This window comes from Barbatula barbatula, assembly GCF_947034865.1.
Source record: "Barbatula barbatula genome assembly, chromosome: 19".
Lineage (NCBI taxonomy): Eukaryota > Metazoa > Chordata > Actinopteri > Cypriniformes > Nemacheilidae > Barbatula > Barbatula barbatula.
In genome coordinates this window covers 10,080,236-10,106,102 of record NC_136782.1, presented here as the reverse complement: position 1 = coordinate 10,106,102, position 25,867 = coordinate 10,080,236, and the positions used below count along the sequence as shown (strand labels likewise).

The 25,867-nt window shown below is 38.0% G+C and overlaps 2 protein-coding genes across 8 annotated transcripts; both read right to left on the bottom strand.

Moving 5' to 3' along the window:
* Positions 1 to 1,073: 1,073 nt before the first annotated feature.
* Positions 1,074 to 7,304, bottom strand: camkk1b (calcium/calmodulin-dependent protein kinase kinase 1, alpha b). 6 transcript variants are annotated; one of them, XM_079480846.1, is made up of 17 exons: positions 7,196 to 7,304; positions 6,077 to 6,520; positions 5,293 to 5,340; positions 5,129 to 5,182; positions 4,970 to 5,021; positions 4,740 to 4,873; positions 4,095 to 4,131; positions 3,970 to 3,991; positions 3,784 to 3,872; positions 3,503 to 3,702; positions 3,350 to 3,403; positions 3,197 to 3,270; positions 2,790 to 2,877; positions 2,577 to 2,705; positions 1,922 to 2,019; positions 1,780 to 1,806; positions 1,074 to 1,668 (listed from the first exon to the last, which is right to left on the bottom strand). In XM_079480846.1, the coding sequence occupies exons 2-17, from the start codon at positions 6,368 to 6,370 to the stop codon at positions 1,596 to 1,598; spliced, it is 1,473 nt and encodes a 490-aa protein (XP_079336972.1). In that variant the 5' UTR covers positions 6,371 to 6,520; positions 7,196 to 7,304; the 3' UTR covers positions 1,074 to 1,595. The 6 variants fall into 6 exon arrangements, with proteins under 6 accessions (XP_079336972.1, XP_079336974.1, XP_079336973.1 ...); XM_079480848.1 differs by having other exon boundaries at positions 6,077 to 6,354; positions 7,196 to 7,296; XM_079480847.1 differs by having other exon boundaries at positions 6,077 to 7,300.
* A 3,046-nt stretch (positions 7,305 to 10,350) lies between these two features.
* On the bottom strand, positions 10,351 to 25,680 carry c2cd3 (C2 domain containing 3 centriole elongation regulator). 2 transcript variants are annotated; one of them, XM_079481053.1, is made up of 33 exons: positions 25,532 to 25,680; positions 24,913 to 25,179; positions 24,591 to 24,748; positions 24,309 to 24,490; positions 23,652 to 23,773; positions 22,120 to 22,246; positions 21,882 to 22,013; positions 21,391 to 21,538; positions 21,233 to 21,306; positions 20,889 to 21,083; positions 20,687 to 20,796; positions 20,474 to 20,592; positions 20,243 to 20,374; positions 19,708 to 20,157; positions 19,420 to 19,571; positions 18,486 to 18,726; positions 18,215 to 18,398; positions 17,952 to 18,135; positions 16,620 to 16,792; positions 16,393 to 16,528; positions 15,859 to 16,127; positions 15,658 to 15,735; positions 14,958 to 15,578; positions 14,481 to 14,795; positions 13,816 to 13,954; positions 13,662 to 13,726; positions 13,372 to 13,577; positions 13,153 to 13,286; positions 12,918 to 13,061; positions 12,641 to 12,831; positions 11,312 to 12,107; positions 11,104 to 11,212; positions 10,351 to 10,807 (listed from the first exon to the last, which is right to left on the bottom strand). In XM_079481053.1, the coding sequence occupies exons 1-33, from the start codon at positions 25,581 to 25,583 to the stop codon at positions 10,676 to 10,678; spliced, it is 6,537 nt and encodes a 2,178-aa protein (XP_079337179.1). In that variant the 5' UTR covers positions 25,584 to 25,680; the 3' UTR covers positions 10,351 to 10,675. The 2 variants fall into 2 exon arrangements, with proteins under 2 accessions (XP_079337179.1, XP_079337180.1); XM_079481054.1 differs by having other exon boundaries at positions 13,402 to 13,577.
* Between the last annotated feature and the right edge of the window lie 187 nt (positions 25,681 to 25,867).

The following is a 25,867-nucleotide window of genomic DNA, read 5'->3' as shown; positions in this document are numbered from 1 at the left end:
ATTTGTCTCATTACAGATTTGATGTGTAGTTGCATATTGGTGCAAATCATTTTTATAAAAATACTACTGTTTAGCATAGTAATATCTGCTTGTGACTATTATCTTCACAAAAATACCCTCTATACTCATTTAAATGTTCCAGTGCACACATTGCATAGACTCTACTTGTCTATTGTAATCTCACGATTTATGATGCTTGCCAAGATGTTTAAAGAGAATGCTTTTGGAGATAAAGTCTAAATGTTAATAAAATGTGCTTGCATCCTGTGTACTGAATATGCTTGATATAATTTACCTTAAGTAGGGCCTAATTTTATGCTGTTAGCGTCAGATAGCAAAATTATGATCGCTTAGTAATGTTATCTGAAAATGCATTTTTAATGAAACAAAGATTATTGAGAATAGCCTATGAAGTCATCATAACAGCGAACTTCACTATGTATACATGTCTGTTATATAATACGAGGTAATAATAATGGAGCTCTTGTTCGGTAATACAATCTCATAGACTGCTACTTGCAAAAATTGTACTTGGGGTTATTTGTTCAATTCACGGAGCATCCTCAGGGGGTCACTAGAGTGCAGTATCATTTTCAAACAAGATATTATATAGACCTGGGCTTTGAGGTTGTTTCACTCAGAATCTCCCATCACTACCCATTTATTTTTAATATTTACTTTTTCTTTAAGAAAGTAATTTCCGTTTCTGTCGTATTATCAAGGAGAGAAGGAGAATCTCACATAAAAGTGCAAAACAACATTAAATATTGAAGAGCTCTTCGCCCTTGCTACATCAACTGAACATTCTGTAATCCAGAAGTGATAGATTGTACAGCCTCAAAAAGAAAACAAAATTACATATTTTACACTCCTAATGTTTCCAAAAAGATTATTTAGTTTCACCTCAGAATCAATATTTAAAGATGCTTTCTCATTCCTGCATATCAGCCTATATAAATATATAAAAATAAACATGAATTTCTAATCAAAGAAAGCCATCTTGTGGCTGTATGACTTTTTTCTTCAATATATTTTGAAGAAAGTTGGTTGTCGAAACAGCGACGGCACTCATTGACTTGCATTGTTTTATTGGGTCCATACAATAGAAGTGAATGGTTACCAACTCTTTTCTCCGTTTTGAGTGTTGTAAACTTAATTCACAGTTGTTCTGGATTTTTGTGTGTTTGGTTTAAAATAAATCTTTATTTGTTTATCAATCATTGATGTTTTTCATGTATCAAACATTTCCAAGTTGTTTTTGTTGTGCGGTCATTTACAGTAATCTGATTCAAATGTGCTTTTCTTTTTGTCCTCATATACATTTCTAAACATAACAGTTTTTACATTTGCATACTTTACATTTGGCACTAAAATGCAAACTTAAATGCATAAAAAAATTAACCAATTATATTTCGCCACATTCTTGATTTAGACCCAGCAAAGGAACTTCAAATGTTGTCTGTGTCTATAGCATCTAAATGTTTACACAGCATGCCAATATCATAAATCACATTCATAGGTCATTCACTGCAGATGCAGGTCCAAACAATTATCCAATAACACCATTGGTCTCGTTTACACAAGTATTTACAAACTCATGAAAATGTTTCATCCTCAATAAGATTCTCCAGTTCTCCTTCTCTGCTGCCAACGCAGTCACTTCCCCTGCTGTAGGAAACATGGACCAACATGACATGAATATATATAATCACATAACTACAGGACTGAAAATGTCCATCAAGTTCAAAAAATGATTATGATCTGATCATTAACAGTTACCTTAAAGGGCGAAACAGCGATGTATCCCTGCAGATATTATTGAGGGGACAAAGAACAAAATATAAAAATGATGAATGTCAGCATCTGTATATGCTGCAAGTATAAAGTGGAAGTGATTCAATTGCTTGTATTGTGGACTTACAAGGTCAAACCTCCAGGTGCTGACATGGACCTGCCCTGTCTGCGACCTTCAAAAGGATTACTGAAGGAACGCTTTCGCAACATGGATTTCACCAGGATCTTAACAGGTGAAAACAGTGTTAAATGTTAATTTTACATGAAAACTAAACATGAATTATTCTCAATTTGCATAACAACATGGACAAACAATTGAACTTTTTAAATGATTAAATATTGTGTTGTCGAACTTGACAAGCACTTTTTAATTCTATTGGTTAGATATTTGCAGAACCCATTGACAAACATAAAGGGTGACTAATAATAATGATTTATGACAACAAATAAAAATATCAAAATATGGAGATACAGGGAGGACAGCAGTAATATGTAAATTACACAATATCAGTATTTATTAAAAATAGTCAAGTCATTTATTAAAAGTCTATGCAAACAGAGTTGTCTAAGAAACTGTAATATTGTAGAATTTTACTGATTAGTTTTGAGTTTGACAGCTCCCAGCATGCATTGCAACATTGATCATTTATCAAGTTACTGTTACTGGATTATTGCTTTGCTTTTTCTTATGATATTGCTGTTGTCTTTTTTTGTTAGTTATAACATGCAATGTGATGTTCATAGATGTAATAGAGCCAAAGTTTGTTTTGAGAGCTACTCACCACAGTAGACAGACTGGGAATTAGTTTCACAGAGTTCTGGATATCTTCAGCTGTGACCTCCACCACTGTACAGTGTTCCTCCTCCAGAGGTAACAGATCAGTACCATCAAGTGTTACCCATGGGTGCAACTGGGAGTATTACACAGAATCACTTAAACCTTTTATAAAGTTACACACAACAAAAACACACCTTTTCAAGCATTATAATCTCACCTTTATTTCTGGTATCGTGATTCTAGTTTCAGGGGCTTTATGTAGCATTCTGGTAATGAGATCTCTCAACCCCTCATTTATCCATGGCCTATGGAAACAAAATAAATGACATATTATGTTTCGTGTTATGTGAACAGATATGTAGGAAAATTGATGATCCATCTTGCACAAAGTTGCATATGAAAACTTGATAAATTAATTTTGTAATGCGATTTAAAGGACAACTGTGTGATTTTTAGTGGCATATAGTGGTGAGGGTTTGGGGCTACTGTAGAAACAACATGGAGAATTCCATGTAAGGGGACCTGCTGTGTATGTAGATAGAAATAGCTCATTCTAAGATAAAAAAAAACATATCCTTTGATGGAGTACATTATTAAAGTTTTGTAAGAGAGCTTGTGACTGACTTGTCTGGAAACTCCACTGGCATGGTCCTGATTTTCTCATGCAGGCCTAGGATGTAATCATCATGAAAGGGACACTGCACAACAAAATATTGACAAATCTGTGTTCAGTATATACCGAGACGCTCATAAAACCACTTTTTAAATAGGTCTCACCCTTCCGAAGACAAAACTGTATAGTGTTATTCCCATGGCCCATACGTCTAAAGCCTGAAACCAATGAGAATTGAGAAGCTGTTATATGCACATGTGAACGAAACTTTTACTGCATAAAACAAGAATGTTTTCAGTTATTTGGGGTCTTCTTACCCTGCCACTGAATCTCTGATCTTGGTCAGTCAGAGTTTCAGGGGCCATGAAGGCTGGAGTTCCTGCACTGTTTGATAGGAGAGCATCATGACCCTTGAACTCATTACTGACGCCAAAATCTGCTATCTTTATGTGACCGTCATCCCCCAGCAACAGATTTGAGGGTTTGATGTCTCTGTGAATGATTTTCTGATAGTGTACTACAAAACACAAAACATACGAATTAGCAGCGTACTGTATACAACTTACAGTTTCAAATACTCTCGTATACTGTAACTTACAGTATTCAATTCCCAGAATTACATCTCTAAAGTAGAAACGGGCCGTATCCTCCGTCAATGGATTGTCTGTTGGGATCTCCATTATTGGACTAGGAGTGGGTCAAAATAACAGAAAAGCACATACAGAACTAAAGAAAACTCATTGAGAATAGCAGTATAGCAGTAAGTATAGGTACAACTACTCACCCTTTAGGTACCAACTCAAAGACTACGATCAAAACACAACATGAACAGACACAAATTGAATACACTGTAAAAATAAATCAGTATATAAAAGACAATATTATTAACTGACAAATATTTGTACTTACCCATATGCAAGTTATCTTCCGCAGGGTCATCAAGAACCTTCAGTAAAATATCATTGGACAGATAATGTTAAGTTGCACATTACAAATATCAAGCAATTTGTAACTGATTTGGTTAAATGAACAGTTCACCCGAAAAATTAAATTCCATCATCATTTACCTTATGAGTTTTGCTTATAGTCAATATATTTCTAGTACAGCTGCTTTGTAACAATGAAATATGTAAATATGTTAAAAGCGCTATATAAATAAGGTTGACTTGGCTTGACATTTACTCACCCTCATGTTCCAAATCTGTGCTAATGAATACAGAGAAAGATAATTGGAAAAATGCTTGTAACCAAACGGTTCTTGGCCACCATTTACTACAATAGTGGGGACATTTGCTTAATAAATTTCTTTATGTTTCCCTCAAAATAAGATATAAGCAAACAGTTCTAGGGCACTTTTCACTATTGTAATTTTTCCAACTTTGGTAGTCAATGGTGGCCAAGAACTACAAGCATTCTTCCAAATATCCTTCTCTGTGTTCATCAGAACAAAGACATTTATACAGACTTGGAACAACTTGAGGGTGAGTAAATGAAGACAGAATTAAAATTTTTGGGGTGAACTGTCCCTTTAAGGACAGCACAGTTCTGACTCACCTCAACTAATTTAACAACGTTAAGATGGTCAAGTTTTTTCAAGATAGCAATTTCTTGATTTATTCGGTTCAACAGGCCAAAAGGCTTTGAAAGATTCTCCGGTGATCCATTAGATTCTCTGGAAGGCGGGCGTCCTACAAAACCATCACACAACATTGACTTACTGCAGTGACAATTATTTTACAAAAAAACTTTATTCATAATGCTGATGCATTTTCTTTATTGCTTACTTGTGAATCCAAACTGCTTCATTAGCTTCTTTTTGGAAACAAGCTTCATGGCCTAAAATATATTATGATGTAAAGTATATCACGATGTTGCATTCTGTGTATATGTTACTTATAATTGTAATGACTTTCATTTCTGTTAGAGAGTAAATATTTACTCACATAGTACTGGTCATCATCTTCATTATATGCTAGTTTGACCACACCGTATGAACCCTGAGAAAACAAAAGACCACCATCCAAGTCACCATTCAACCATATTGTATTGATATTTGTATGATTATAACAACCAACAAAAAGTTGAATTTCTAAGCAAAAGCTCTCACTTTTCCTATTGCATTCTTTAATTTATACTGGTTGAGTTGAACACAGTCCTGTGAAAAAAGAAGTACATTTTAACACTGAATAAATAATAAAGTAAGTCAATTATGCAGTTTGCCACAGAGTTATTATAGTTTTTATTTTAGTTTTACCAATATTTAAAATATGTATTTGGTTTTAGATATTTATTTCTTATGTAAATTTTAGTTAGAGTTTAAGCTTTTGATATTTTATAATTGATTTGTTTATTTTTTATGTTGCTATGTAATATTAATAAAAACATTTTTTTATAATTTATTATAATTTAAGTGCTTTAAACTTATTTCAGATTATTTGAGGAAACATTGAAATTTTTCCTTTAATTATGTTTCCCCCAATAGTTTTCAGGTTAATATTTTATTTGATTTCAATGAACAGGTTTAATTTGAGTGAACAAAAATAAACTTGGTTTGCAGTGGTAAATTAAAGGGACAGTTCGCCCAAAAAACTCTTGTCATTTCAAACCTGTATGATTCTCTTTCTTCTGATTTTGAAGAATGTTGGTAACCAAACAACATTGAATCCTTTGACTTCCATTATATGGACACAAAGCACTGCAACATTTCTCAAAATATCTTATTTTGTGTTCCAGAAAAGCCATAGAGGTTTCAAACAACATGATTAAATGACAAAATTTTATTTTCGGGTAAACTATCCCTTTAATGATTTGACCCTACGCCCTTATAGCCCTACGCACCAACCTAACTGCATTTTTTTATAGTAATGTAGAAAATGTCATGTTCAACTCACATCGCCATCAGAGATAGACACCCGTTTGGATTCAATAGTGGGTCTCCTGGCTGTCCTCGGGGTAGGGCCGTAACTCGATCGCTCCTGCAACGACATCTTGCGATCCGAGAGCTTGAGGCGATGTGGGGTGGTCCTGTAGCCATTTGGTGGGGTCTGCTGGTTGGCGGCCACATTCATGGCTGCTACCATATCGGCCAGTTCTGTATGATAATCCAGGTCCAGATCCATTGTGTTGGCTGTGTCAGCACTCATAGCTGTCCTGCTTCTGTCAGAGCTGCCTATACCACAGTACATCTCAGCAGACTTCACAGTGTTCAGTTCAATTCAATTCAATTCAATTCAATTCAATTCAATTCAATTCAATTCAATTCAATTCAATTCAATTCAATTCAATTCAATATTATTTATATAGTGCTTTTCACAATTTGCATTGTTCCAAAGCAGCTTTACAGGGGAAAATAAGAAAAACACAAAAAAGGTAAAACACAGTACATGAATAGTTTAACTTCAGTTAAACTATTGTTCAGTGTTGCTGTAAAGTCAAAGGATTGTTGTCTTGACTGTTTTAGTTAGACATAATTAGAAATATCTCACACTTAATTGAAAAATGTCTAATTCAATAAGATTAATGAGATTTTCTTGTAATAAAGAAGATGGTTTTAAACATTTTGAGACACATTTCAAGGTTTGAGCACACGTTTTTAGTTGAACACAAAAATGCACCAATGCTCAAAACCTATTAAACTCAAAACCCATTATCTCATAAATATGCATGAACAAAACACACTATTTATAATACAAATAAAAAATCTGTAATCACATAGTCTGAAACAGACTGTAAAAAATCCTGTGCATTAACATTGTCACATAAAACCTCCTACTGATAAAGAAAGAATAAACACTTCCACAAGCATTATGTCTGTTAAATATTAAAAAGAACAAATACTGTATGCGTGGTTGTAAAACGTTAAAAACATTGTCTCACAGGGATAAGCATCGAGCTGTTACGCAACCCCAGTTGAAGTGTTGCATAAGAGGTTGACATCAAACAAGGCAATATTATGTGTAAAAGTGTCACAGATTTCTTACAGGATTCATGTAAGTTTTACAAATACTTACACAGAGCAGCAGGTGTGTGTAGCGTCGGCACTTAGTTTTGCATTGTCTTTTCTTCTGCTCATCAGGAACAAAACCAATGTGTCTCACAAGAAGCGAGAACTGAGGGATCATGGAGGTAAAGAGGATTAACTAGTACAGTTTAGTGAACTGAGGCTATATCTGTAGCAAGAGTCTGTTTACGTTAACTGGATGCACTCAGTGAAAGGACACAAACAGAGATCAATGAGTGGTCGGGCATGTCACATGGGGTTAAACAGGAAGTTAAAAACCTGGTCTTACTGTATGTTCACAAAGATGTTCTTGATGCAGGATGGTTAGGAAATGATTGGCTGAGTAGTTAAGTGCTTGAATCTTTTAATTTCAAAGTATAACAGGAATCCCAACAAACTCCTTTGAGACAGTTTAGGTGGAAAGATCAAGTGTTACATAACTTTTAAGGGACGTGCTTATAGACCGCATATTCAAACCAACCCGAAAGCCCACTCAGCATAATAAAGGGTACAGGGTTTATTTGCATTCATGGTTAACTTTGTTTGATTAGAGTTTATTTATTGTGCAATCTTGATCTACACTACCATTAAGCTTTGGGCCACTCATTCTTTAATAAAATACAGTATTTTCCGCATGTTGCAATAAAAATAGACTAATTCAATCTATTTAATAACGTAAATGTAAATGTAATTATACATTGTTTTATAAGTTAGAAATTACTAGTCAGAATTTTAAGCAGTAAAGTGAAATTGTAAAGTCAGTTTGATCAACTTAACAATTTAAATTAAAAGTTCTCCCAAAAGTGGAAATTCTGTTATCATTTTAAACCAGTATGACTTCCTTCTCTTCTTCTGCAGAACACAAAAGAACATATGAAGAGTTTGGTTCCAAAATGAGAAAAATTGCGTTTGTTTTATTTTGCATTCCAACTAATATCAATCAAACTGCAGTTGGTTTGTCAATAACTAAAGAAATACAGCTAAGTAACACAAGAAAAAATGATAACATAATAAAAAACATGATTTTTAAATTATTTTAAAAACGGAGTTAACTCATTTTGGAGACCGTTGGTAACCGAACAGTAGCGGCACCCATTCTCTTCTATTGTATGGACACAAAACCAATGTTATCGCCTAGTTACCAACATATACTGAAAAAATCTTCTTTTGTGTTCTGAAGAAGACTTTGAAATTGAAATGACACGAGGGTGACTACACAGTTAAATAATAGTATTTTTGAGGTGAACTATCACTTTAACAAAAAATATTTTTAGTGCACATGCTGGTGTATATTATTTCAGAGCTCTCCAAGGTGCTGAAGGTTCACTCGCAATTCTTTGAGCATGAGCTTCATTGGTCTCTGTTGTCGGCATGGGGTGAGAGTTTGTCCCATGTAGCCTAAGTTCGGAAATCTCTACGTAATCGGTCTTTCTGAAGCGCGTGATCATGTTTCAATGGTTCATGCACGTCGACCTCACATCCTCGCCGCAGTCAAGTCGTTGCAATGTATCGCGAATGGGAGTCGACGGTAAATTTGGATGATCTAAAATGTCTAAAAACCGCTCAACTTCTGGATCTCTTGGAGGACGACGAGACGATACGCGACACTGTCAGAGTAAATTCAAAGGTACAGCTCAAGAGCAAATGACAAGAAACTTCTTTAGAAAACCTCATTACAAATACACGAAGTGGTTTTATTTCATTGTTTTAGTAACATTATCCAACATCATTATATGATAACAAATTATGAGTCTAATGATAGACATGTGTGAAACCTACATTTACATATTTCATAGATATAGAAATGGACGAATCAGTCACGTGACTTTCGGCATAATGAAGGTTCACTTTCTGCGGTGACTGTTTGTTAACATTTGGGGGTTTTTCCGCAGTTACGGGGTCTTCATAGATCCAAAACCATCTTACAGGCATCGAACTCTTGGCTTGCAGAACATAATATAATATATCAGCCATATCTGACCAAAACAAAACTACTTTTGGCTGAAAAACATCGCAATCTGGGTGAGCTGGTCTCAGGCATTCGAGACAAACAGAGAAAGCTGGGTAAGATCTGAATGTGACGAGATTATTTTGTATTATGTAAAAGTCATGATGTTGATTTGAGTTGACATTTTTTTGTGCCATGTGCAGAAACTTTACACCAGAGATTCAACCTTCGAGTGGTTCATTCATCACTTAAAGAGAAGATCGACTTTTCCCTGAGAGAATCAAAGGTGATCTTGTAGTAAAAACCCCGATTCAAAAGACTTTTTTGACTTGCATATTCCCAACTCTAAACGCAAATATATATTTTGCATTACAGAATATTTGGCAAGGATTTGTAGATGGAAAACAGCTGCCGACTGATTTTGTTGAATCACTTCGAAACACACGAAAATTATATCACACACGTCTGGTTCAGGTTGAGAAGATCCAGGATCTCATCAGACAAAAACAGATTTATGAAAAAGATATTGGACATCATCTAACCCTCCTGGAAACACCAACCACAATCACTATTTGCGGTGGCATCTCTCCTGTTGTCTTTCTGCAAAGATATCTGACTCCTCTCAACCAGCATGGCTGTGTTGATTCCTGTTTGATATCCAACAACGGACTGGATCATAAACAAGGTCATTTTAAGTGCAGAGAGAGTCATAAATGGCCACAAAGACATTTTCATTTACAGCCACTTGAGAAGATTTACAAGCCCAAGACTTCAAGGTAAACATTCAGTGAAGATCTAGATTATCTTTGCAACTGCTCATGAGATGTGGTGTGAAGGCTGTTCTATGGTTATGGCTACAGATAAGCTTAACTTGGATGTAACATTTAACTCGTTTTTGTGAATGTATAAATAAACATTAACACACTGAAATAATACCATGACATTAAAGGAATATTATCTATAGATTCTGTTGGTTAGTAGACTTTCTTCTTTTCTGAGTATTTCAAGAGGGTCCGCTGGGGGTCCAGGTCCTTGATCAGACTCATCTCTCTAATTAGAGCTCATTAAACAGGCAGGGAGAGGCTAAAGGAGAGCTTTTGTCTGCCTGTTGGCTTCTTTTGTGTCTGGATAATACTTTGGTTACATCACTGTCAGTATGTGCCATTTTCCGTCACAGCTCAAATTGGGCAATTTTCTCATCTGTCAGCCAAATGTTTAAAGCCCTTTGGGCAGCTCAATTTGACAGACAGCGGATAACATTTATAAACAGTATACAGTATAACTTCACATCGAGTGTTGCCACATTACCCGTGGATACAATACAAAATGCTTTATTATAAAAATAGTTGATTATTGTACATAAACAACTTTTCTAATGCTTACATAATTACAAATTCCTGAAGAATTCCCAGTATGTACCACATTGTGTCATATAACAAATTAATTAATAAATAAATAACAAATAATGCACATACACCACATATAAAGATGGAATAAAAAGCACACACACACACACACACACACAGTTTTGCATAATGCTCTCTAATGTCCTTCTGTAAACTTTGAAGCAAATATTTTAGCGATTCTTCTGGTCTCTTCACTCCTCTGTGATGGAGGGATGTTGGGTCTTGATCGCATTATTCTTCGAAATGCATTAGATTGATTTGCAGTCTCCTAAAGCGATTTGCATAACAGGAATTACAATACAGCAACAAATAAAAACATTCTAGACTAGAAAAGTGGAAATGTGTAAACTGTCCAATTGTATGTAGTAAGACAACTTAAAAAAACAAACCTACAGGTAACAATTACACAAATAAGCAAGAGTTCAAATTTGGCCTTAAAGGTTCAGGGTATGACATTTTCACATCGAAGTGTCTTTGATCTATGTTTTCCCTTCATTATTAAACACTACCACCCCCCTGAAGACACTGAATTCTAATAAAATAAATAAAAGAAACACTACTTACAGACTCAACTGCAGCTGAAGGAAACACAGGTGCCATCCTTAAAGCTCTCATGGATGCCTCCAGATGGTGGGTGGGCAGAAAGAAATTTGGAATCTCTGCAGGCTCAGAACTGTAAGCAAGTGGTTTTGGTAAACACACGTAACACAGATCTGTTTTAAAATGACCAACATATAAACTGTTTTGTGACACATAAAGCTTGTAAACATACCGTTTTGGTGTCCTCACGTCACTTTCATCATTCGGTTCTGCACAGGACTCTGTGGCAGAAGGTACATTCGGTCTATCTTCACTTTCTTCAGTCTCACTGTTACTTATGTCACAACACTCCACTTCACTAATACTGGAGACTCTATCCAGACCATCTGGAGATTGATGCTTCTCCCTATGATCTTCACTTCTACATGTATCAAGATCACTCCCAGCTTCTGATCGACCACCATCGTCAGAATAAGAGTCAATTTCTTGCGATTGTACCGTCAATGACTGTGGGTAAACCTCTGGTGAGAGCTTTCTTCTGTTGGTCACTTCATCTTGAGCATGGTAGGGGTTGTTTTGAGTATGATGTTCCACTAACTCCAGACTCTCCAGGGATCCCATATCTGGGTCAGACCGAATGCTGGTCCACGGGCTGGTTCTGTCTGTGACTGACGTGACCTCATTTAGCGTTCGTGGCTGTAATAAAGTCTCCTCAAAGTCTTCCTCTTGATCTTCAAATTTATCTTCATCTCCATCTTCATCGGACAGGTTTTCGTTGAAGCTGCGGTGTGGTTGGGCATCTTCAGGAAGAATGAATGACTGTCTGGTGTCTCTGGGTGTTGGACTGCTGATCGGTGATGCATCTTCATTCTCCAACCTTACGTCTTTATGAGTGTGCGGTTCTGTCTCACAGCTCTCAGACTCTGATAATATCAGCCGATCAACATCAGATCTTAAATGTTCAACTGTAGGTGAATCTGAGTTCATATGAAGAGTTGATGTTTCTTCTGTTTGGTGTTCACTTAAGCCTAACAAGAAAAGCCATAAAAATCAATCACGTAAAATTCTTCTCATCCCAGATAATGTGTATGTATAAAATTTTATTTTAAAACGCCATGACATTATTTTCTGACACAGGATCAAGCCCACATGGCGAAGCCCCAAAAGGTCAATCATTAAAGTATTTTAAATAACTTCAGCTTCATAAATGATTCAACTTCAGTTAATAAATGTCTTCAGAAGCACAACGTACATGTGTGAGGAATTAATAACATTTTTGCTTTATTGTAATTTTTTTTTTTAAACTATATTTATATTAAATTAAAAATCTGTTTTTATTAAGAACTAATTTATTAAATGTTATAATTTATTAATGTTATGTTAATTTTATTATTTACATCATATATACATGTAATTACTAATTTATAATAATATAAACATTATAGATTTTTTTTATTTGAGTTCAGCTAAAGAAATGAAGTCAAATACCAGTAAAATATGAGACTTTAGTTCAACTTAACACAATGTTTAACCAAGTCAGAGAAAATCTGTAACATCTCACCCTTAATGATGTTATTGACCTCTCCCACCAGTTGATTGGACTTTAACAGCAGTTTTGTGGTGTCTGTCTCTACATCCCTGAGGTCTTCCTGCCTGGATGTTCCTCTTATTTCACTCAGCTTTGGGAATGTTGGAGTGGTCAACTTTCGACTGAAGTATCTCTGAATATCATCCAGCTCGCTGAGGTTTTTCCTTGGAACACAACAAAAAAACTTTATAAATCACCCTAAAAGAGAATTATCCTTCATCGATCTGACATAGAAAACTGTCAAGCGTACCTCAGAGCAGAGAAAACAGCTGAACTGGATGAGTGAGCCTCTCCAGCCACTGAGGAGTTAGATGCTCTCTCAACCTCATGCAGAGTCTGATGAAACAACCTCACGTTGTCCATGTGCTCGTCGTGCCTATCCGTCACACTGGACCTGATGGCAAATGGCCATTGACTTAAGAATTTTCATTTTGGCTTTCCATTTTCATCCCAAACAATTGTTAACATTTATCTGTACTAAATACCTGTCAGACAGCAGTTTTTCAAGATGTCCAGGAGGCGTGCTGATCCTCTGCTCTGAGAATCGACTGATGTGGCTCGGGAAGCTGCTGTAGGTGGCCGTAGTTTGATAGCAAAGCGGTAGAGCGCTAAAAAGAGCCTGCAACAGACAATGAACATACTTATAACCTCCAGAAACGATACTAATTTGAGTTTATTTGAGGAAGAAAGTCAAACTGATGTACTCTAGAGTCTGTGGCGCTAGACTCGTGTACCGGCTGTCTCTGGGCCCGGAGCTCGTGTACTGCCCGCAGAGGAGACACAGACACTTTCAGCTGTCCCTGACACTGCCCGCTGAAATCATTGATGTTGTACCAGCCGCAAACTGATTGAAACCCTGACAGAAGAGGCGACAGGTCTACAGACGCAAATCCAATCACGCGCTCCACCTCTGGAAAAGAAATGAACAGTTTAAAGCAATGCTATGGACACTAGAATATGAAAGAAATGCAATGCAGTCGAAAAAAGTAATTACCTCCTTTATGCCACACTTTGAAAACCAAACATTGCTGTGGATCCACAAGAAGCTGTTTTGACAGCCTAACAAATGAAAACAGAAAAATATTGACAGTTCTTTTGTGATTTTTAGAAAGGCAGATCAAGTACGCAATGGAGATTAATTGATGTACCTGCATTCTTGTTGGTGGTCCCAGACAGGGCAGTCAGTGTCTTTGACTAACGCTGTGGTCGCTGTGCCAGGGGCATCGGCAGTGGCGTACGACACACAGCAGCTGGGTAAAACCACAGCCCGCTCAGCAAGAGGACAACCTGAAGATGACAACAATGTCCCAACATTTAATATAGCTGCAGAAAAATGTATTTTCAGTTTTTCTGAATTCACTATTTATAGGTACTGTATGTGTTTAGGTAAAATGGTTATTTAAATTGAAAATATGGTTCATATTTGCAAAATAATTAATCTGGAGAAACAGGTCAAAATAGCAGAAAAGATGCTCTGTTTTTTTTCAGACCTCAAATAGTGCGAAGAAGACAAGTTCATATATTCACTTTTAAGTAATTCAACAGTAATATTTCCACATGTATTTTATAAGTTTTTATGTCTTGTCCTGCTTTCAGTCTCTCACATTTTTGTTGGATGACTTTATGTCACTCCTGAAGTTCGATTTTGTTGAAATTCAACAGACAAGGGTCTGGAATGACCACAATTCATCAAGAAATGCTGAATTAATGAACATTTGGAATGGTCGAAAGTGAACTGTTCCTTTGGTCCTATTAACTTGTCTGCCAAAGCAGACTCAAAAGTGATTGTTAGCATACACAAATGTATCTTTACCCTTCAGACTCAGTCGCATGGCTCTGTCTACATTAATGTTGGCTAGGAAGGTGTCTTCACTGTTGACTTCTGTCGCTGGTTGAGGCTCCGAGTTTACGACCGTGTTCGTCCGCTGTCTGGTGGGGGATTGAGATGCTCCAGGGAGCACTGTGGTGGGGAGGTCTCTACCATCTTCATCCTCTCCTGAGCTGTTGAGCTCCTGGCTGTGGGCGGCTTGAGACTCGTGTGGTGTTGAATCTGCCGTCGCAGTGATGTGGACTCTTAAAGCAGCACCACTCAGGTTCACGGCCGAACGATTGAACAACGAATAGACACCTACCATGAGAATGAAAAATGACATAAATTAGTTATATAAAGTAATATTTATAACAAAATCGTTTTCTATATATTCCAAAAAACCTTTGGAGGATCAAATCATGTATAAAATTGATGAATATGCTTTTTGGAGCTACAATGGCCCCTTTAAATATCTCTTACCACTGATGGTTTGGTGGTGCTTCGAGGTCTTAGCAAGAGCAGAAAGATCCACAAAAGCAGAACCCACAAGACGATCAGCATTATGAGGCCGGACTCTCTTCTCCTTCCCAAAAGCCACCCACATCTGAACCTCCATCCTCTCCTCTCTCAGGTACCATCGTAGAGGCAGAGTCCTTGTAAAAACCACACTCCTGCTCCCCTGAAACGCCACTGTGGCTAAACCCTCCTCTCTCTCGCTCTCTTCCACAACAGGGTGTCTGAGTTCTGAACAGATGGTCTTCTGGTCGTACAGTTTGTATCTGTAGTAGCAGTATGTGGAACGCTGTAAGTCTTCATGTCCAGGCAGCAGTAGACAATGGATGGGTAACCACACTCTAGGCATGGAAACGGATACATTTAGAGACTTTGTATGTTCTTCCAAAGCGTCTTCATCTTCTGTGTCTGCCTCATCATCACTATCCTGGCCAACATCCCAACCCAGCCCACGGGCTGAAGTGATGACCCGCTCTCTGTCTGCATGGTGGGAAAAATGTATGGAGATTTCAAGCCCACCAGCAGAAGTCTGCTTGTGGGATGATGCTGTTTTCCGAGGCGGGGAGAGACTGTACCAGCCAGATTTCCCTGTGTAAAATTTTACAAAACGGCTTTAAACAAAAACTAGTCATTATGCATGACACAAACGATTAAAAAGATTTCATACCAGTCCTTTTACGAATGAGATCGTCAAGCTTTATTTTCACAGTGCCCAAAACAGTGTCCTTAGATTTTGTGTTGATCACTAAAAAAGGAAAAAAGCAACATTCAGTACATTTCATAATATAAACTGTAGTATCCTTACAAATGCCAGCATTGCTTTTAGGTTATTAAACAAAACAGCACAAAACTGTGGTCTTACACTCACTTTTACGAGTGTCTCTGTTGTAAATGGTAAAGATGGCCACTGCATCATGCATGAGCTCAGCCAGACTGACACTCTCCCCGCTGTCTCTCTGCACCAGCAGGTTACAGCAGAATTCTGTGTGATGCTCAAACTCTGGGCAGAAACTTCTGGCAGCCACACGTGTGCTCCGCACCTCGCTGTCCGGCAGGAATGACAACTGCACGGTGACGAAAGAGTTGACTCCTACTTCTGCATAATACTGCTGCGAGCTGTCTGAATCCGCTAGAACCCTGAAGAGCAATACAATATTCTTTTAAAGAGTAAGTTCACCTAATATAAATAAATCAGCTGAATCAAACACAGCCATGCCAGAATCTCATGGATTATGTGACACACAAGAACCATTAAGATTTGATGTAACTAATGTGCTTTGAGATTGAGATTTCTTGGGTAAACTACTCTTTAACCATAGGTTAGGCTGACATTGGCGATCTGAAAGTGATAAACAATATGAATACTGGCTTAAAAAGAGGCACCGTAGGTAGCTTCACTCACATTGCAGCAGCTTGTAATCCAGCTGCTCTGTGCACCTGCACAGCCAGAATCACGCTTCGAGAGGGCAAGACCCCACCCTTCAATCCCACACTCCTCATTGGCCGAGATTTGTATTGAACGCTCACTTCAAGTAGCCCTACAAGCAATACAGATAAAATAAGTTTAGCTGTTTTGTTAAAAATACTTCAAATATACTTCATTTATTATAAAAACATGAATCCAACTACCTGATGGCTGAGGCTCCACGTCAGATGATCTGTCAGTTCTGGAAGCCAGAGGAAGGGAGAAGAGCTGTGTATCGGTTTGGCCCTGTTTCTGCATTGTGACCATGGCACACAGTTTGGACATGGGCAGAAGTCCTCTGGCTACAAGCTGATCTCTTACGTTTGGATAATAATACCTGCACATAGTTTTGAAGAGCATGTTAATAAACAAAACGTAAAATAAAAATACAAGAACCAAAAAAAGAGGTAAAACATTAAAATTATGTTGTTTTTTGCAGTATTCAAGACCAATCTAAACGAGAGCTACGAGCAGCACCACCGGGACAAACCCACGCTTTACCTGGTGTACCCACCGCACACAGCCCACGCTTCCCCCACACGCAGCCCACACTTCCCCCAGCGTACCGAAATGAGACAGTAGAGCAAAAGTAGCAGAAATACGGTGTACAGGAGGAACACATTTCGTTAGTTTACATACTTGCACTATTCGTGCATACTTGAAAATTGAAATGTATAAATGCGCAACACCTCTTGTACCCAAGACTTGCAGGTTTGCCACTCAGTTGACTTGGTTGTCAAAGTTTTTACATCCAGTCAGAATAGCTCAGTACGAGAAAGAGAGAACGTCACAGACACTGTCAACTTTGCAGAGGTGTATCTCACCCCAAAAAGATTACCTGAGCCAGTTTTCATAATAATTTAAAGAAATTTGTAGGAGGAGCAGCAGAAAAACAGTTTTTCACATTTACTAGAAAATGATAAATGAGACATGGACGGAATCGGCATAAACCAGGGAACATAACGAGTGTCAAGAAATCACTTTCTGACAAAACGTCAGACAATAATTCAATGGCGCTGTTCCCCGTTTTGGCAAGGAACCCCAGTCCGAACGCAATCACATGTACTAACCACATTTTCTGTACATCAATGGGTTCAAAAGATACATCCGTTTAAAAAATGAATATTTCACTGTTGGTGGCGCTATAGAGTCAGTGCTAGAGACCCCATACTTGGTCACTTGACTAATGAGTACCACCTCTACAAGCGTGCCAATTTTCACCATTGTCGAACATGCGGGTCATAGGGCTACAAGACTACCATGGGAGTCTATAGAAGAATAATAATAATAATAGATGCAGTAAATGCAGAATTTGGAAAAAATGTTATGGGGGTTTTTTGTATTTTTTATTTAAATTATACATGTATGTGTACAAAGAAATTATCTTAACATTTATCATTAACACAGAGTAATAAACTACTATGTGTTCACTGTTTATAACGTTTTTGAACCTATGTTTAAAATTCACAAGTGTCAAAAGCTTTGTGTTGGTTTACCTGCACCACACTTCAAACTGCACGCCTCCTCCATTCCTCAAGCCCTGATTGGCCAACGAGCTAAGCAGTATTCTCTGTACTGGAACATCAGGTGGAGCCAGCAGAATATGAGTCTCAGTGTGTCCAAACACAGGATCAGGCACACATAGGGTGGTCTCAGTTCGAAAGGACTTGATATCCACATCTGTGAAAAAAAGATAGAAATGAATGAAAAAAGCCATAATGCGAAGTTATTTGATGCTGCCTAGAGGATTATAACTTACTGCTTTCCACAACACTCAGATCCATATCCTCGCCCGACTCATTTTGTGCAGGGAAGGAATATTGGATGTAACAGTCGGCTTCTCCCCAAACCGTGGATTGCAGAGGGGTCAATCCCTTCACTCTCTCTACTCGGAGCAAGAAGACATGCTCGCGCAGAATGTCTGCTTCGGCAACGGCACTCGCCTACAAGAACATCAAACATACAGTATGATGACTGAAGCTGCATTTTTAGCATCTGTATTACCTTTTAAGGTTTTAAAGTTAACTAACCTTTGTTTGTGTGTGCGGTCGATGGTCTAACATGTGGACAGGTCGAGGCAGCGGCGACACATGAGAGTCATCATCTCGCATCCGCTGCATTGCTGCGATCTGCTGTGCCAGACCCATCGCCAGACAAACCCTGAGGTTTCCACGAGGATTCCCAGTAAACACATCAACCACAGGCATGTAACTGTCCACCGCAACCACTGGATACTGAGAATGCAAGAGCAACTCCGAGATCTTTAGGTCCCTGAAGACAAATTCAAATAATAATTTTGATACGCTTTGAAGCTTTTTATACGCTTCTATTTAAAGGATAAAAGGGATATTATTTGTCCTTTTAAACGTTTAAACAAAAACAGTGACCAGTTATAAATAACATTTAATATATGTGTTTTACTTTTACAGCCATTTCAAGTTTTTCTGAATTTACTATCCATAGGGATGTGTTTAGATAAAATTATAATTTGAATTTTATTCTGTGAACTACTAACAATATTTCTACCAAATTTCAAACAAACTTCGCATTATTTGCAGAAAAGGAAAACTGGTGAAACAGGTCAAAATAACATAATTTTTTCAGACCTCAAATACTGCAAAACAAGTTCATGTTCACTTTTAAGCAATACAACAGACATATTTGCACATGTATTTATCAAAAGTTTAATCATTTGTTTCAATAATTTTTTAAGTGATAACCTGGATTTTATCACATGTTTTCATGCGTCTTGTCATGTTCTCAGTCTTTCACATTGCACACTTTATGTCACTCTTGAGGTTTGATTTAGTTGAAATTCAGTTGTATTTGTTATATTAAGTAATAACAATTGCATTACTTATTTACATCAAGCATATTCAAATTATTATCAAACAAAATTGAAATAATACGCACAGATATTTACACCTAAACTTTATTTTACAGATCTGTTGTTGTGACTTTTACCTGAAGGACATGTAAAACTGGTGGAGAGGTAGTTTCACTAAGCCAAGGAGTTTATCATGATCTGAACTGCTTGCCCTCAACCAAACCTCAATGACCATCATATTGTTCTTCATCCTCTCTAACAGTCTGCTGGTAAGTGTGACAGGAGCCACCTACAGACCATCAAATAAAACATAACATTAATACAAACAAAACATCAGAAAAAACAAAACATTAAAGAACATTCAACAAAACATAACATCAAACTTAAAAATAGGAACTTCCCCTATCTCTTCATCTGGTACTTACCTGAACAAAGCTGAATGTTGGATGTTTCTGACCCCAGCTGACTGACGATCGAGCTGCCTCATCTGATCCCAGAAACTTACAGTTTAGGTACACGTTGGGCTGCAAAGGTGCGCAGTTCAAATCTTTCCCATCCGGCACCATGAGCAAAGTATGAAGCAAAACGTCAGGCTCCTCTGCATCATGCTGGGTTGACCTGTGAGGAGAGGCCTGGTATCTGGCGTGAGGTGATGAAGAGCGTGATCTGCTGTGAGGAAGTTGGAGACTCTGGGCTGGACGAAATCTTTCATTAGGAGATAGGTCTCTCCTGTGGTCCCTCACACACAAAGCCCTATCACCATCAATCTGTTCAGCCAGGTGAGCCGAGTGAGCAATTTGTGGATTCGACACTCTCTTTGATGGCTTTTTGTCGGTGGAAAATCCATTCTTGTCTGATGCTAATTCAAATGTCACCTTAAAAAGTAAAGATTTATCTAATAGGGATGTGATGGATCAATAGGAAAATATACATTTGGTGTACATATTACATATAGATTACCTTGAGTGGACCAATTCCCTGTTTATCAGTGTTTCCCTTTGGTCGCTGAACAGGTAGGGCGGCAGAGATGCTATGCGACTCACTTTGCATGATGGAGCTCATAGGAAACATTGCTGTTCCAAAGAGGATGGGCTAAAGCAACAAAAGAGACAAGTTCAGTCCTCTAAAAATATGAGTAAGTTGATTCTTTGAAGGCGTTTATATATTATGAGAGTCACACATTGCACTTACTATCTTTTGGAAACTATTCCTGGTGTAGATCCTAAACGAAACATTAATTTTCCTCCACTGTTTAATAGATGATCTACTAAACCGCACTGGAAACAAACTTTGGTGCTGAAACATCACCGCTAAAACAAGAAACAAATCACTGGATTTTTTTACTAGTTCTTGGATTGGTTTTCCAACTTCATATTGTCAAATTCTTTCGGTCAATGGACTCACCGTCCCCTATAACTTTACTAGAGACAGCTTTTGAGATCTCTGAAGGCACCAGCTGAACATCATCACATCCAGTGGAGACGAGAGGGAAGAGAACCTCGACAATGTAAGAGCTATAAAAACATTTATTTTAGTTTAAGCAAAAACTTGATGCAGCATTTTCAATGTTAATGAACTCTGACACAATATTTTCTTAATGTTCTACCATTTCTTTGTGCCCAGTGGGCGAGGGGGTTTCCCTTTCCCAGAAAGTTTTCCTAAAGTACTGTCACCAGGAGCTTTCAACTCGCTGACGGTGACCCTGGCAAAACGAACATCTTCAAGTTCAGCCATCTTATCAGCACCCAGGCCGGAGAAATCATCTGAGACTTTTGAACGCTGCTGGTCACCAGACTTCACCCTTCAAAAAACAGAAAAGCCAATTTACACCACACATGAACAAATGAAAATAATATTCATGTCTTTCACCGTCATGTTTACGTTTTACGCTATTAACAAACTGTTATGTCTATAAAAGATTCCCCGCTACATGAAGTGGGTGTGACTGACCGGATGTTTTTAACAGGGGATGGCTTCTTCTCAGTACCAGTCTTCTGATCTTCATTCAAACCCTCATCTGATATCTGTAATGCATGTATTTATAAAAACCATAAAGGAATAATTGGTCATTCTGTGGAAAATACGCAATGCAATGTCTGGAGACTTACTAGAGGTTTATAAAAGAGATTCTCCAGAAGACTCTGATCATACTGAGGATCATTGAGCTCACTGTCCATTTGCCCACTGCTGTGATCAGAAAGAGACTCTGGAGGCGAACCTTCTCCGTTCCAGAACTGCAGCACTGATCCATTAACACTACAAATTGAACCAGTATGAATATTTAAGGAATAGATTTTGCGCACAGAGGGAAAGATTACATTACCTTGCCACTTAAAGGAATAGTTCAATTTACAGCTCATTACTACATGGAGCGAAAAAGTACATGTTATACATAATCTAAAGGCCTCCTCAGTCACCATTCCATTTATTGTACAGAAAAAAATTGTAATGCCAGTGAATAGTGATTGAGGGTATCTGTCAGTACTGGAATGGAAGAAATAGAAATACAAGTTTCAAACAATATGGCAGTAAGTAAATGATGACATTTTTGTGTTGGTTAATTATCCCTCAAAACCAAAGTTATAGTAGCCTTGACTACCTTCCCAGAAGCAGATCAACAGCCATGTCTTCAGTGTTGACTCTATGTTGACTTGGCTCCTCAAGCAAAGAATCCTGGAGTTCTGTTTGCAGTATGTTCTCCAGAAACTGTCCTGATGAAGGCCTCAGGGGTCTTTAGGAGAAATCACGTTTAACAGAATTTATTGAATGCATACTTCTATCCTGTAGTCTCTTGTTTAGATTTAATAGAGACATTAATAAAACAAAATCATTCTTACAGAGCTTCAGTGTAGTCTCTGAGCAGAGGACGGGCGATGTCCTTTATAGGAACATCTGTCTCTACATCTGACGTTAAGCCTGAAACCACCATAGCATTTCTGAGCTTGCTGCCACGTTCTAGAAGAACTGAAATATACATGGTGATGAATGTATAAGTAGGCAAACAAATATTTAAAATATATTTGACCAGAACTGAGAAATGAGACACACACATTTTACCTTAATAACAATGTCAACAAATAAAAATAATAGCCCTAAAATATAATAAAAGGTGGAAATACTGCCAGATACTGCTAGCAACCCTGTCATCCTTAGGAATCTCAGGCTCCCCTCTCCGCTGGTTCCGATCCTACCTCTCAGGCAGATCATTCAAGGTGTCATGGAGGGGCTCGCTGTCCATTGCTCACCACATGATCACTGGGGTCCCTCAGGGATTGGTGCTTGGACCGCTGTTTTATTCCATTTACATGACATCCTTAGGACCCATCATACAGGCACACGGCTTCTCGTATAACTGTTATGCTGACGACACCCAGATCTATATCTCGTTTCACCCACACAATACCACTGTAGCAGCTCACATAAAAGCCTGCCTAGATGACATCTCAGCTTGGATGAAAGAGCATCGGCTCCAGGTGAACTAGCCAAGACAGAACTACTCGTGTTTCCGTCACACCCCACGGTGCAACACGATCTCACCATCCAACTTGGCAATTCCACAATCACTCCCTCCGAATCAGCTAGGAGTGATATTTGATGAACAGCTGTCCTTCATTGCAAAGACAACGTGATCATGCCGATATGCCTTATTCAACATTCAAAAGGTTAGACCCTACCTCACTGAGCATGCGGCACACCACCTTATCCAAGCCCTGGTGATCTCAAGGTTGGACTACTGCAATGCTCTCCATGCTGGTCTTTCTGCAAAGGGTATCAAACCACTTCAGCTGGTTCAAAACGCAGCAGCACACCTCGTCTTCCAATAGCCCAAAGGACTCATGTGACACCCCTTTTCATCTCTCTCCACTGGCTACCGGTTGAAGCCTGTATCAGATTCAAGTCATTGATGTTTGCCTACAGGACTATCACTGGATCTAAACCGGCATACCCTACAACAATCCTACACCCCGTCAAGAACCCTGTCTTCAGCAAACGAGCGGCGCCTTGTAATGCCTTCTCATAAGGGCATTAAATCACTTTCTGGTAGAGAAACTCCTTCCTGGTGGAACATTCTTCCTAACGCGGCCCGGTCATCCACATCTCTCACAACCTTCAAAAAACTACTTAAAACACACCTCTTCTGTGAATTCTTGATAGACAAATGCAAAAGTACACTAACCCTCTTTTCTCCACAGGTAGTGGCCTAGCTTTTGTTGAAACTAGTAACTTGTATTAGCACCTAATGTACTATTGCTCTTTTATGACATATCGCTTATTGCGCCCCGAATTCTTTGTAAGTCGCTTTGGATAAAAGCGTCTGTTAAATGACTAAATGTAAATGAAATAAATAAATAAAGTCAGTTAATCGTACCTGACAAGACGTCAACAGATGTATGGCTGTTTGTTGGAAGAGCTTGAATAGATGTAGGGTTTCCAGTTACAGACGCTGACATGACGTTACTGCTTCCTTGAAAATATAGATGATCTTTTCCTCTAAAATTTAAATTAAGATTGAAGAAACCTTTACAATAAATCTATACATTTTCCACTTAAAATAACAATTGGATGATTTTGAAAATGTTGTACATTAAAGTGATAATTCACACAAAAAAATTAATTCTGTCATCATTTACTCACATCGAGACACCTCAAATCTGGATGAAATGTCTTTGTTCTGATGAACACAGAGAAAGATATTTGGAAGAATACTTATAAGCAGAAAGATGTTGCCTCCCATTGACTACATTCTTCCAAATATCTTCCTTTGTGTTCAACAGAACAAAATAAATATTTTATTTTATTATAATAAAGTAATTTTTCCTACAATGGGAGTCAATGGGGGCTAAATCTGTCTGGTTATAAGCATTCTTTCAAATATCTTTGTGTTCATCAGAACAAAGAAATGTACACAGATTTGGAACAACTCAAAGGTGAGTAAATTGTTTTTTTTTTTAGGTGAAGTATCCCTTTAATAATTATAGAAAGCGCACAAGAGGCTTTCCTTAGAAAAATTTAACAAATAACAAACCTGGGTATGTGGCCAGAGCTTCTTCCAGTTGTCTCCTTTCCAATGTTACTGTGGAGAGGATGATCCAGAGATGAAACAACAGGCATATTCTGATCAGTCTGAGCCTCAAGGCTTATATCAGTCGTAGGTACTGAGCTGCCGCTGTCATATCCGTCAGTCAAAGGTTCTAGGGCAAGTGTGACCTGTGAATAAATAGTGAGAAACAGACGAATGCAAAGCAAATCAATCAATAACAAAAATACAGCTGTCAACAAAGACCTTTCAACCCAGCATCTCACCGACCTGAAGTTCTCCAAGTTTCTCTGATGTCGGTGAAACAAGAGTGAAATATCCATTTATGGAGTGAGACAAAGAGAGTCGAGCAATCCCAGGAATCTGAGCTCGAGCTATAGGCAAATGATCAACCTTAGTAAGAACATCCAGCACCAATGAGCCCATATCTGTGAACAAATTTACAACATAATCAGATGTACAACAATAAATCTAAACAAAAAGTGAAATGTCTCCCCATTCCAACAACACAACTACTCGGCCAGTACAAACATACTGTTATGATTAAACACTAGCTCAACTACAGATGATAGATATGAGGAAGCACCTTTACCTGTCAAATAAGACGTCAGCTGCTTTGGTCCACATCGGACCGGAAAGCGTGCTGTAGATTGAACCCCCTCCGGTTCAATGTGTCCATCTCTGGGCCTGAAGAAGGTGCCGTTAGAAGATTCACCCCACCATCTCAATCGGATCAGAGTCACAGGAGGAGGTTTTATGATGGTCCACAACACTTTACTAACTGTCACCCTGAGGAAACATCTCAGCTGACCCTCCACTAGAGGAGGAATACTCGTGGATGGAGATACATCACTCAGTGCTGCGAAAATGAGAGAATGGACCACTATTATGTACAATTGACATTTGGATCATACCAGAAAATAGTTTATGAAACTTTATGATCAGCCATGATATAACTGTTTGCTATTTTTGTTAACAGTTCAGTCGGAAAATGTAAGCAAAAAACATAAATATTGCTGCCTCAAAACCTACCTACTTCGAGTTGATACTCGAAGTCGTTGTGGTGCCCAAAAAACGGTTTCTAGATAGGCAGCTTAGTAGGTTTTGAGATACAGACTTTGTCCACACTAAGATCAAGAGGTTTTAAAGAGCTTTCGAAAAGACTAACGTTCCTGTAAAACAAACAACAACATCCAAAACAAATAACGTACCCTTTTTCCTGTAGCTTAGCCCCTTTGAGGGTTTCACCTTTTTATTCTTCATCCTTTACATCGAGTTTCCTTTATACATTTGCTCATTTAATCAAAGCTATCATACTCAGTTGACAGTTGCGTTAACAAACATAATACCGCTGAGCAACAGCTCGACCAATCAGATACAAGAAACGTCTTCCTCTCTTTTTCTTTACACAAACGGGAGGCCTTTAGCGCCTCTAGTGGATTCGTGACGTATTACATGGGATAAACGAATTTGATCAGTGGTACCACCACTGACAATAAATATGTGTTGAACATTTAGCATTTGTGATCCCAAGATATGCTTCTTGT

Excerpts from the sequence above, each read along its gene's own strand:
- camkk1b (XM_079480846.1), bottom strand. The coding sequence starts at position 6,370 with ATGTACTGTGGTATAGGCAGCTCTGACAGAAGCAGGACAGCTATGAGT. Across the intron at positions 3,873-3,969 it reads TTTGAGTTGGTACCTAAAGG|TCCAATAATGGAGATCCCAA; the intron begins GTGAGTAGTTGT and ends ACCCACTCCTAG. Across the intron at positions 3,703-3,783 it reads AATTCTGGGAATTGAATACT|TACACTATCAGAAAATCATT; the intron begins GTAAGTTACAGT and ends TGTGTTTTGTAG.
- c2cd3 (XM_079481053.1), bottom strand. The coding sequence starts at position 25,583 with ATGAAGAATAAAAAGGTGAAACCCTCAAAGGGGCTAAGCTACAGGAAA. Across the intron at positions 16,793-17,951 it reads CAGTTTGAAGTGTGGTGCAG|GTATTATTATCCAAACGTAA; the intron begins GTAAACCAACAC and ends AACTATGTGCAG. Across the intron at positions 11,213-11,311 it reads GACGTGAGGACACCAAAACG|TTCTGAGCCTGCAGAGATTC; the intron begins GTATGTTTACAA and ends ACTTGCTTACAG.